Raw genomic sequence first — 12,278 nt, forward strand, 5'->3', positions numbered from 1 at the left:
TAAGCTTCATAAAAATAAACTTATCTGAATCAATGAGGAATTATCAAATATGCAAGATGTTTGATTGATTACTAAAGCTAAAAAGGTGGACGGATTTTGATCAACAAACTTCTATAACAGTCACAACCATGGTTTGATAATGATGAAGATCATATGTCGGGGAATCAATCTACGATAATCACAACTCACCGATTGCCTTGATTTGAAGAATTAGAGTGGGGGCGCTGATCGCTTGCTCTCTCTTGCTTGGCAATCTCTCTCTTGCTCTCTCGCTCGGCAGCATGAGAGAGAGAAGAGAGAGAGAGTGAGAGATCCCCCTCCCTACCGCTGCCCCGCCCTCCTCCCTCGGCCTCCCACACCCCGAACAAAGGCACAAAAAATCATCTAAAGTGAGCATTGCGAGCGGGCCCCACTAGTTGGACCCTAATCAAAATTAATTCAATCTTCAATGAAGAAAAAACCACCGTAATTAGCTGATGAATTTAGAAAGGGGGGTAGATGAGATGGGAAGAATAGAAGAAGTAAGGAGCTCTAGATTGGCCTCATTGATCCAATAAAAAGGATCACATGAGTCAAGTATAGGGATTAACAAGGAAATTTGATTTGGTTTTAGTTGGTATTGGGGATTTGGTAATTCAAAATGTACTAACTATTAGATCATAAAGGGCAATTTAAACTTTTTTTGTAAATTTTTATGGTGCACTTAGAATAGATTGGTAAATCTCATGATCTCCCCTCTCAATCCTTGTAAGGGCTTGTACATTTTGCTCAAGCCTAGCAATTTAGAAGTTCAGACCAAGATTGACCAGAACGACGAAGAAATTCACTAAAAAATCATTCAAATTACACTGAAAATTCAAATACGATAAAGTAGAAAGCCCCTAATAGAGTTGATCCAGGATGAAGCTCCTCTCTGTCTTGCAGCTATGATACAGCTATCTCTAGAATGGCCCCTTCCCCTCGAAATTCGACTCTTATTCTTGGGTTAAACGGTAAAAATTACCATTTACCGCTAGTCAGTAATTCATTATTATCCATCATTGTAGGCTTGATATGAATAATCCAACCATACGGATGGAAAGAGGAGGTCAAGACCAGTAAATCCACAAAACAATCATCTCAATTGGACTTTCACGATCAACAGTTATTGATAAATGAAAATCGACCAATCTAAGTCGTTGGATCAATTTGCATTTATTCAATTGATTTAATTTTCTACAGGCAATGTCGTGTCGTCCCCTAATCGACAAACTCGTTTGGAATTTAAAAAATCTGGTTCATTCTCATAGTGCCATGTACCCCCATCCTGAAATCAAAAATAAAGAAAAAACCAATAAAAATAGACACCATATATAGTGATTTGCACGTACCTGTGCGCCTTTTAAGTTACACCCAATCATACAATGCCATGTCACCTCCCTTGTGTGCACTTTGTATGCACATCAGGGGAGGTAAACTTACCACTCAGAGAGAGAATGTCCTGAATTTGCAAAAAGGTCCCTAATTAAATACGCAAGCACAAATCAGCGCCGCTCAAAAATATTTGTGTATATGTCCTTTTTGCTTTCTCTCTCCTCCATTTTTCCTTAAAACTATAAAAAAATCCTGATTAATTTCAATAAAACCCTGAAACAAATTTAATTGTGTCTTTATGCCAGCACACGATCGAGAGCTGTTTTTAAGGGTATAATTGCAACAAAAAAATTAAGAAAAAACCCTCCAAGTTTAGATATTACTTTTAAACTCATATTGTCCTTATAAATATACTTTTTCCCATTTAAAAATTCATTTCTTCCTCAAATAAATTCCAATAAAATACTAGAAAATTTGAGAAAAATCAGTAATTCATCCTGCCATTAATTAACATTAGAATTAATTTTTAAACCTGCCATCTTCATAAAAAAAAATTATTCCATGCTTAAATAAATTCCATAAAATTCATAAAGTTACAAAAAATTCGGGAAAAAGCAGAATTCACTTGTAACAATTAACTAACATGTTATATATACTAAAAACCCTATTTTAAACTCTTTAAACGCACAAAACTGTGATGAGAAAAATACCAAATTTAGGCTGTTATCAATGTTTGAAAGTTTCTTTATCGTTCTCTCTTGTGTTTCTCTCCTCTAAACTAGTGATTTCTGCTACTTTTTGAGCGTCTACTGTCGCCCTTAGTCAACTGGAATATCCATGTACCTCATATTTTCTCTAGCGTGGGGTATTCATATTGCTGATTCAACCTTGGTGTGTTCCTGGACATATCTGGTTCTTGTTCTTGTTCTGGTATTTGGGAATCATACGAGTGTTTAGAGGATTTATTGACTTGGGATCCTAGTTTCCGGGTTACTCCGGTGTTGAAGTTTTATTCTTTGAGAATATCAGACTATAGCATAGGGACAAATGTCATAGACCACGTCAGCTTTGACTGCGAAGCTGTTCCCCCCCCCCCCCCCAACAACCAGAAAAGGTTTTGGTGAGTACGACCTGATGAGTGTTAGAGCTGGATTGTCGAGTCATTCTTATTCCAACCTATTGAAGGAATTGACTTGGTCTATGTCAAGTGGTATCAGAGCATGACATCCAATGGGAAATCAGAAAAGCTTGGGGGGACAACCATAGCGCACTTTGTGTTCTGACACCCCATATTGACCAAGTGAGTCATCTAGTAACCCAACACCATCAATGGCTGCCAAAGAATATATATCAATATAGGCTCACACATTAGAACAAGTCATGATGAAAAGATTACAACATGTGGGCATCCAACTGTCCATATTAGAAGACCATCATCTGAAATCACTGTGATATTCATAGTATGTCGAAGATTAAGACCCTCTCCGGCACGCTCGATTGAGGATGTTTGCTCGATAGACCACCCTTGGGGCCTGAAGATGGTGTGTGGGACTATTGGAGTGTCAAAGTAGACAGTCTGATGTTTAATGGCGAACAAGGCCCCAAGGAATATTATGACTGGGAAGATGCGATGGATGCATATTTTGCATGGGTGGAACTATCTGAAGGCTGCAAGATGAAGTTATTAAATATTCAATTGAGAGGACCAGTTAAGGTCTTTTTGAAGAATCTATTAGAAGTAATGGCTTAACGGAGGGATCAACCAATTCTTACATCAGAAGCTACTATGACAGAACTGACTTAGAAGTATATTACAGAAGGATATCATTCCCATCTTGTGACAAATGACAGCGAATATTGCAATGTAACTAGAGTTACAAATATTATATTAAAGAATTTGATGCTTTGATGTTGGTCTACAGACTTAATGAAGATCCAACTTTAACTGTGTCACAGTTTTGGACAGGGTTAACGACTCCCATCAAAAGAGAGCTTGGGCTCCGGCAAGTGAGGACGTTGGAAGAAGCTTACCGTTCAACACTAGATTATGATGAATTCTTGGCTGAGCAACCACATGGGTCCGTAATAGAGACTCAGGTGGTTGATGTGCAGCAACAAAGTCGAGGCATTTATTGGGTCCCATATGGTTATTATCAATTTGCCAAATGAGTCCTTTCCAGCACCACAGGAAATAATGCAAGCAAAGTTTGAGACAAGGTGACTGCATCGGGTGTTAGACCGCCAGCCATAATCTCTCCTACCATTCTGCCTTGAGTTGCGAGAGGTTGGACATACCGGCCGATCCACGAGTACCTCCGGCGACTTTGAGATGACAATTTTTCTCATGTGGGGGATCTGATCACGTTTCAGAGATGTCCCAACCAAACCTTGATCATTGCCAAAAAGGATTCATAAGGAAATGCGTTACCTGAGGAAACTTGCCTAGTAGCAGAGAAAGATATAGACAAGTAGGAGTACAAGACCTACATCTATTACATCCACTATATCATCAAGCACAGGTTGTTGATCTGGTATGCACTTCTATCTTGAGCACTTAAATGTGTGTGGGAGACCATCACTACAAGGTTATTATTGACAACAGAAACAGTTTCATTGCAATTTCCCAGGAAGTTTTCAAGAAAATGCATTTACCTCTTCAAAAGCATTTGTATCCATACAAAGAGGCATGGGTAAATTCACAATCGATACCTGCGACTCACATGTGTTTAGTCAACTTACGAATTCGATCGTATCAAAATGGCTTATGGATGGATGTCATACCCATGAAAGCCGGCAGCATGCTCTTCAAAGGCCCCTGATGCGGACACTACATTACATGGATGAAAGAACAAATGTACGCTTGTGCATGGTGATAAGAGAGTGGTAACGAAGCCATTCCGGCCTCAACCTAGGTCAGAGACTCCGACATCAAAAGTTGGTTTGCAATTATAGTTCATGTTTTTACATGTTATCCTCCGAGAACTCTGCACCGAGGCAGTAACTTTATTCATAGTATATCCAGCACTAACTAGTTTAGAAATAAATCCTATAGTCGGCGGCCCACAAGAGCATCAACTTTGAGAGGAGTTTCCTAAAATTTTTGCAGAACCAGAATGTTCAACTCTCCCACCGGTGAGGGATATTCAAAAATCATTGATTTACACTCGGGTGCACCACTTTCAAAAATGCCTCATTATTGCCTAGCTTTAACGGAGCACCAAGAGTTGCGAAGGTAAGTACAAAAACTCCTAGAAAGGGGTTTCATTCGAGAAAGTCTCAGTCCCTTTGTCGTTCCAGCAATGTTGGTCCCAACGAAAAATGGTTGGACTATCAAGTCGATGTGCATTGACTTTCAAGAAGTTAATAAAATCATGGTGAAGTATCGATTCCCTATTTTTTTAAGATGACATGATTGATATGATGGCACGGACCCAAGTATTTTCAAAAATTGACTTGCGCAGAGGCTATCATCAAGTACGAATTCACCCAGGAGATGAGTGGAAGACCGCATTCAGGACCAAAGGTGGATTATATGAATGGCTAGTAATGCCCTTCGGTCTCTCCAGCGCACCTAGAAACTTTATGAGAATTATGACCCATACCTTCCGATATAATCGAACCCAAAATATAGTTCATCGACTGACAAGCATCTCAAGTATCTTCGAATCATCTGTAGTATCCTGTGATGGCAAAATTTTAGAGCTAACCTAAAAAAGTTCAGCTTCTTCCAATATCAAATTCTCTTTTTGGGTTCCATTATATCGGCGGAAGGAATCGCTGTTGAACCTGAAAAGGTACGCCCCATCGTTGAGTGGCCAATCCATATGCATATTCATGATGTTTCTAGTTTTTATGGGTTGGAACCTTTCTACTGTCGTTTTATCAAGAATTTCAGCACCATCATGATTGTAGTCATGAAGGCCTCCACACAGGAGAATTTTCCTAGAATGGGGGGGGCTTAAGCCGTTCTTGAATGAATTAAACCTATGATGGCTAGTACCCCCATATTATGACTCCCAGATTTTGATGTATTACTTGAAGTTGCATGTGATGCTTCAGGAACAGGGTTGGGATGAGTCCTCAGTCAAGGAGGACATCATATAGCATTTTATAGTGAGAAGCTCAATGAGGCTAGACAAAAGTACTCAACCTATGAAAAAGGAACTCTATGCTGTGGTAAAAGTTCTGAAACATTGGTGGCACTATCTCTTCTCTCACGAATTTGTGCTATATTCAGACCCTGAATCTTTGAAATATCTGAACACTCAATGCCATTTTCATCCAAAGCATGCCAGTGGGTTGAATATCTCCAATATTTTCAATTTAGCCTGAAACATAAGCCTGGCCTCGATAACCAAGTTACAGATGCCTTCAGCCATCAACGTGATTTATTTATAGCTGCGTCCACCCAGCTTGTAGAATTTTAAAGCATTCCTACATTATATCAATAATGTCCAGATTTTTCAGACGTGTACACGTCTCACCACCATTGCCACCTACCGACCAGTTTCATATCACTAACGGATTTTTATTCAAGAACCACCGCCTATGTACGTTTATGCGGGACTTCATCATTTGGGAGGTGCATCAAGGAGGTCTCCGGGGAGAGACAAGACCCGCGTGGCAATTCAGGAGAGGTTCTATTGGCTAGGGATGGATCACCATATCAGTAGAGTGCTGGCGCAGTGTCGTACATCTGTCAAAGGCAAGGCCGTCAAGACCAATCAAGGTCTTTATCAGCCTTTACTTGTTCCTAGGCAACCATGGGAAGACCTTAGCATGGACTTTGTCCTAGGGCTTCTTCCTATACCCAACAAGTCCGATTCCATATGTGTGGTAGTAGACTGGTTTTCAAAAAATGGCTCATTTTCTGGATTATCGTGAAACATCGGATGCATATCATATCTCAAAACTATTCTTCGGTGAAATTGTCCAACTACACAGAGTCCCTAAGACAATCATCTCAGATCGGGACCCGAAATTTGGGAGTTACTTTTGGGAATCATCCGCAAACCATTAGGCAAACCGAAGTCATTAGCTGAAGCTTGGGAAATATGTTGTGATGCCTTGTGATTGATACTTCGGTCCCATGGGGTCGATTGCAACCACATGCAGAGTTTGTGTTCAACAGAACCAGTAACCAACCCATAGGAAAGAGTCCATTCATGATAGTGTACGGTCACCAACCCCATAAATCTATTTATTTACAGCCTCTTGATGGAATGGGCATATCATCCTTCATAGCGGAGTCATTGGCGACAAGGATTCAAGCTCTACACGCTGATGTTGCCATCAAGATTTCCCTGTCCAATCAAATGTACAAATCCCTCGCCGACACTCATTGTCACCTTGTGGAGTTCCAAGAAGGTGATCAAGTCATGATCCGTACCCATCCTACAAGATTTTCCCAGACTCAGAACAAGCTGCAAAAGAGGAGCATGCGGCCCTTACGAGTTCTCAAAAAACTAGGCCCTAACGCATATGTCTTAGACATCGCATCGCATTGGAGCATCATCTCTACTTTTAACATGTCAGACATTTCTCATCATCACGGTGAACCAGAAATTCCCCTTGGTACCTTGGAGGACGGTCCCTTCTTACACCCCACACCAGCATTAGCCGAGACACCAAATTATCAGGCTGGGGCATCTCATCAGCCGAAGAAGATTCTACCCACAAGATTCAAACCAAAGGACTTGGTCATCCATTGACACTTTGATCCAATGGCAGGATCTACTCGTCATCGAAGCCACCTGGATTTCTCAAACGGAGGTTTTGACACTCGCTCCACACTTGTGGGATGAGTATTTTGTAGGTACCATGGAGCAGTCAACCCCGAAGGTGAACGTGTCAACTAACGAACTCTCCATATACGCTTGGGGAATGCGCTGCTGCAACCCAACGAAAATATTGTCTCAAGATTGTCCTCAAGAGCAGGAGGAAGAATATCCCCCGCGTAGTCGACACATTCCAGGTCGCAGTGTTCACCTGCTTCTTCAGCAACATGCATATCATCATCTCATCAACGACGTTACTCTCATCATCTCAGATTCAGAATCCGACATTCTATCTCCTCAGTCTGCCTCGCAATTGCGTCCTTGGACCTCCCCCCGATACGAGCTGATTAATGAAAGTCAAGCCCATCTACTCGCTCGGCTCCAACCATTCATGCACGGGGTACCCAATACTCCTTATGAGGTACCCCATGACTGTTTCCATGATCCTTTCTTTTGGGCAGCCCACAACTTTTCCCAGGAGATGATCCGCGAAGTGAGGAGTGCCATCGCCCAGCCTTTCGTGATGCGCTTGTAGCCAACAACATCCAAGGATCACCACCGACCCCTACCGCAAGCGGCGGTAACACTTGGCTTGAGGAGAAACTTATCTCTTTAGCTACCAGTGGTTCAATGGTTATGAAGTCACTTTAGGTACAAATGGAGTTTAACTTTCTATGCCATGAAGAAGTTGATGTAGGAAAACCCTAGTTATTCCTATAAAGACTATTTTCATTTCTTGCTTATCGCCCTTTAAAAAGGGAAAATGTGGAAGATCAAAAGGCAGTGAATATTTGAAAGTTTCTTTATCACTCTCTCTTGAGTTTCTCTCCTTTGACCTAGCGATTTTGGCTTCTACTTTCTGAGCTTCTGCCGTCGCCCTTAGTCCACCGGAATATCCAGGTACCTTGTCTTTCTCCGGTATCATATTGCCGATTCGACCTTGGTGCATTCCTGGATATCTCTCGTTCTCGTTCTTTTTCTGGTAGTTGGGAATCCAGTGAGCATTCAGAGGATATCTGACAATAGTCGAATATCCAGTTACTCCGGTGTTGAAGTTGAATTCTCTGATAATATCCGACCGTAGCTTAGGGACAAATTTAGCAGACCACGTCAGCTTTGACCTTAAAGCTATTCCCCCGCGAACGACCAGATAAGATTTTGGTGAGTACGACCTGTTGACTACTGAAGCTGCATTGCGGAGTCACTCTAATTCCAACCTATTGAAGGTGGTTATTATCTTGGTCTACGTTAGATATTAGCTTATATTTAAAGAGAGATAGCGAGTGACAGATTCACATGTATTTATAGAGAGCGATAGCAGATAGATAGAGAACGATAAGTTTACGTTTTCTATCTTTAAGGAGAGAGAAATAAACAGATAGAGAGAAGAAGAGTGAGAGATAAGCATATACATATATTTAGCGTGAGAGAGAGAGAGAGAGCAAATGTTCAAGCCATTGAGGAAGATCAACGTAATTATTTAGATGATCGAGAGAGACAACCCTGAGTCAGCCATCAAACCTTCGGAGACACCCATCCCGAAGATGGATATCTCTGGAGGAGGGGGTTCCCCGCTTCGGACTCCTGCATGGAGACGAACTGCGGCGCCGGAGAACGCGGCGAAGACGATGAAGAAGACGCAGAAGACGACGACGAAGACGGTGACTCCACGCCCTGAAGCGCAACGATCTGGCCCTTGAGAAACTTAAGATAGCTCGCGGCCTCGTCAAGCATGGACGCTGTATCCAACTTGCTCCCTCCCGGGACCAGCCGACGCAATACTCTCAGCCTTTCACTGATTCTCTCTCTTCTCTGCCGCGCCGCCACTGTCTGCGGATCGCTTGATATCCTCACGTTGCGCCTCTTCGTCTGTTTCGTCATCGCCGCTGGTTCTACGCTCACCGGCCTCAGCGCCGCCGCCCTGTACATCATCTCCTTCAGCTCCGCCGCCTCCGTCAGGTTTATTCTCGTCCCCGGGAAGACGCTACTTTTTTCTGCGAATTCTTCGCATGGGGACAGGAGGGGCGAGTCTTGGTGACGGTCTACTTCTGGGATGATGATTTTCGCGACCTGGTTGTGGGTTTTCGTTGCCCGGGCTCCCCGGAAATCGTAGTTTGTGTTGAAGATGGCTTCGATTAAGTCAACCTTGCCGCTTATTACTCCATAGTCGATGGAGCCTTGCTGATGACTTCCCCCGGGAGCTTCTTTTTTACCTTCTTCTTGCCCGCAGGCCCATGCGCGGGCCGAGAGGCTTGCCATTCTTCGGTATAAATCGCGAGTCTCTGAAACGTGAGGAAGAATGATAAGAAGATCGAGTAGAATCAAAAAAATTCTGATGATGACGATGAATTCTATTAATTTTTCAAGACAAGAACAAGAAGAAGAGGAAGAAGACGCAGAAGAAAAAAAGAAAAAAAATAATAAGTTGAAGAGGAAGAGGAAGAGGAAAAAGAAGAGGAGGAAGAAGAGGAGTAAGAAGAGGGAGAAGAGAAAGAATACACAGAAGAAAGAAAGAAAGAAAAATAACAAGTAAAAGAGGAGGAAGAAGAGAAAGCACAAGAGGAAGAAGAAGAAGACGAAGAGAAAGAAGACGCAAAAGAAAAAAAGAAAGAAAAAGAACAAGTAAAAGAGGAAGAAGAAGAAGAAGATTGAGTAGAATCAAAAAATTTCTGATGATGACTATGAATTCTATTAATTTTTCAAGACAAGAACAAGAAGAAGAGGAAGAAGACGCAGAAGAAAAAAAGAAAGAAAATAATAAGTCGAAGAGGAAGAGGAAGAGGAAAAGGAAGAGGAGGAAGAAGAGGGAGAAGAGAAAGAAGACGCAGAAGAAAGAAAGAAAGAAAAATAACAAGTAAAAGGGGAGGAAGAAGAGAAAGCACAAGAGGAAGAAGAAGAAGAAGAACAGAAAGAAGACGCAAAAGAAAGAAAGAAAGAAAAAGAACAAGTAAAAGAGGAAGAAGAAGAGAAAGCACAAGAAGAGAAAGAAGACGCAGAAGAAAGAAAGAAAGAAAAATAACAAGTAAAAGGGGAGGAAGAAGAGAAAGCACAAGAGGAAGAAGAAGAAGAAGAAGAAGAAGAACAGAAAGAAGACGCAAAAGAAAGAAAGAAAGAAAAAGAACAAGTAAAAGAGGAAGAAGAAGAGAAAGCACAAGAAGAGAAAGAAGACGCAGAAGAAAGAAAGAAAGAAAGAAAAAGAACAAGTAAAAGAGGAGGACGAAGAGAAAGCACAAGCGGAAGAAGAAGAAGAAGAAGAGAAAGACGACGCAGAAGAAAGAAAGAAAGAAAGAAAAAGAACAAGTAAAAGAGGAGGAAGAAGAGAAAGCACAAGCGGAAGAAGAAGAAGAAGAAGAAGAGAAAGAAGACGCAGAAGAAAGAAAGAAAGAAAAAGAACAATTAAAAGAGGAGGAAGAAGAGAAAGCACAAGCGGAAGAAGAAGAAGAAGAAGAAGAGAAAGAAGACGCAGAAGAAAGAAAGAAAGAAAAAGAACAATTAAAAGAGGAAGAAGAAGAAGAAGAACGATAATTAGTCGGGAGAAAGAAGAAGAATTTCTGAAGAATCTGCAGAAGAAAAATCTGCGAAGAAGCAGAATAAGAATTTATGAATAGCTATTTTTTGAAGAAGGATTTGAGAAAAATCAGAAGAAGAGGAAGAAGAAAAAGAACTTGTGAAGAAGCAGAACAAGATGAAGAAGAAAAAGAAGAATTTGGGAAGAAACAGAAGAAGAATAATTTATCAAGAGGAAGAAGATGAAGAAGAAGAAGAACGATAATTAGTCGGGAGAAAGAGCAGAAGAATAATTTGCGAAGAAGCAGAATAAGAATTTATGAATAGCTATTTTTTGAAGAAGGATTTGTGAAAAATCAGAAGAAGAGGAAGAAGAAAAAGAACTTGTGAAGAAGCAGAAGAAGATGAAGAAGAAAAAGAACTTGTGAAGAAGCAGAAGAAGATGAAGAAGAAAAAGAAGAATTTGAGAAGAAACAGAAGAGGAATAATTTATCAAGAAAAAGAAGAGGAACCAGAATATGTGAACAAGCAGAAGACCAATTTATGAAGCAATGGAGAAAGGGGAGGAAGAAAGTTGAAGAGGAAGAAAATAAGTATAATTTGTAAAGAGGAGAAAGATGGATATTAGCTAGACCACGAAACACGGACAAAGAGAAGAGCTAGAAGATTCTGAGGATGAAGAAAAACATTGAGGCTAAAAGCAAAAAAAGAACAGGAGAAGAAGCGCTTATAGTGATGATTCTGAGGAAGACAACGAGGGGAAACAGGAACATCAACAAGAACCAAAAAAGAAGACAGACAAGAAGAAAGGGACGATGTAGAAAAACGTCCTCGACTCGAGGGAGGTAAAAATGAGAGGGAGACCAAACGGCAAAGTGGGACATCACCTCTATCCAAACGTTCTATATCGAGCAGCCGCCCTCCAATCTGAACGGCTTTGCTATTTCTTCAGACTTCCTCAATTGTATCTCATTCTTGGAGCAGGGATAAGCCTCAGGTTGCCCTACCAGGTTTCCGCGAAGTCCACTACACTGTCCGGCGAGGATCCCAAAACTCCGCAACGAAGGACAATATGAATCCACAGAACGATTCCTGGAGAGGGAGAAAGGCAACAGCCTTCCGAGCAGAAAGCATTTAAAGTTCGTACAAATGGAATTGGGGGGTAAGAATTATGCTCCGATATGATGGGTGGGGAGAACAAAACCATGACCCCTTTGGCTTATACCCATGCCCAGAACTGAGATGTAATAGAGGTCGACCTCATCCGGCAGTGGCGGAGGATAAGAAAGCTCACCTCGTTGACGGATTATCGTCGATCTACGCATTTACTTTTCTGGGCAGGTCTAGCCATTGACTGAGAAGAACAGCTTGGGGAATTCTCTCTATCATTCTCCCTGGATAGCGTCACCCTCCCTGACAGGACTAGGACCTCGGGACCATCCAGCATTAATGGCGATGAAGGAGACATGCACCACCCGCAAGTGGAATTGATCTCATCGTCATCGATTACGGCTTGGGTCGGTAAACGGTGAATTCTGCGCCTTCCCTTAAACTTCTGTGTTGCTGTCTGTCTTTCTGTCTGTCTGTCTCTCTCTCTCTCTTTCTCTCTCTCTCTCTCTTTCTCTCTCTCTCTTTCTTTCT

The 12,278-nt window shown here is 41.6% G+C and overlaps 1 protein-coding gene across 1 annotated transcript; it reads right to left on the bottom strand.

The window, feature by feature from the left end:
• Nucleotides 1-8,524: 8,524 nt before the first annotated feature.
• LOC144701119 (transcription factor bHLH81-like) lies at nt 8,525-12,011 on the bottom strand. The gene is made up of 2 exons (XM_078572831.1): nt 11,525-12,011; nt 8,525-9,412 (listed from the first exon to the last, which is right to left on the bottom strand). The coding sequence occupies exon 2, from the start codon at nt 9,387-9,389 to the stop codon at nt 8,646-8,648; it is 744 nt and encodes a 247-aa protein (XP_078428957.1). The 5' UTR covers nt 9,390-9,412; nt 11,525-12,011; the 3' UTR covers nt 8,525-8,645.
• Between the last annotated feature and the right edge of the window lie 267 nt (nt 12,012-12,278).

The sequence above is a fragment of the Wolffia australiana genome, chromosome 3 (genome assembly GCF_029677425.1).
Source record: "Wolffia australiana isolate 7733 chromosome 3, ASM2967742v1".
Classification (NCBI taxonomy): Eukaryota; Viridiplantae; Streptophyta; class Magnoliopsida; order Alismatales; family Araceae; genus Wolffia; species Wolffia australiana.

What these genes read in the sequence shown, in the direction of transcription:
- LOC144701119 (XM_078572831.1), bottom strand. Translation starts at nt 9,389, where the DNA reads ATGGCAAGCCTCTCGGCCCGCGCATGGGCCTGCGGGCAAGAAGAAGGT.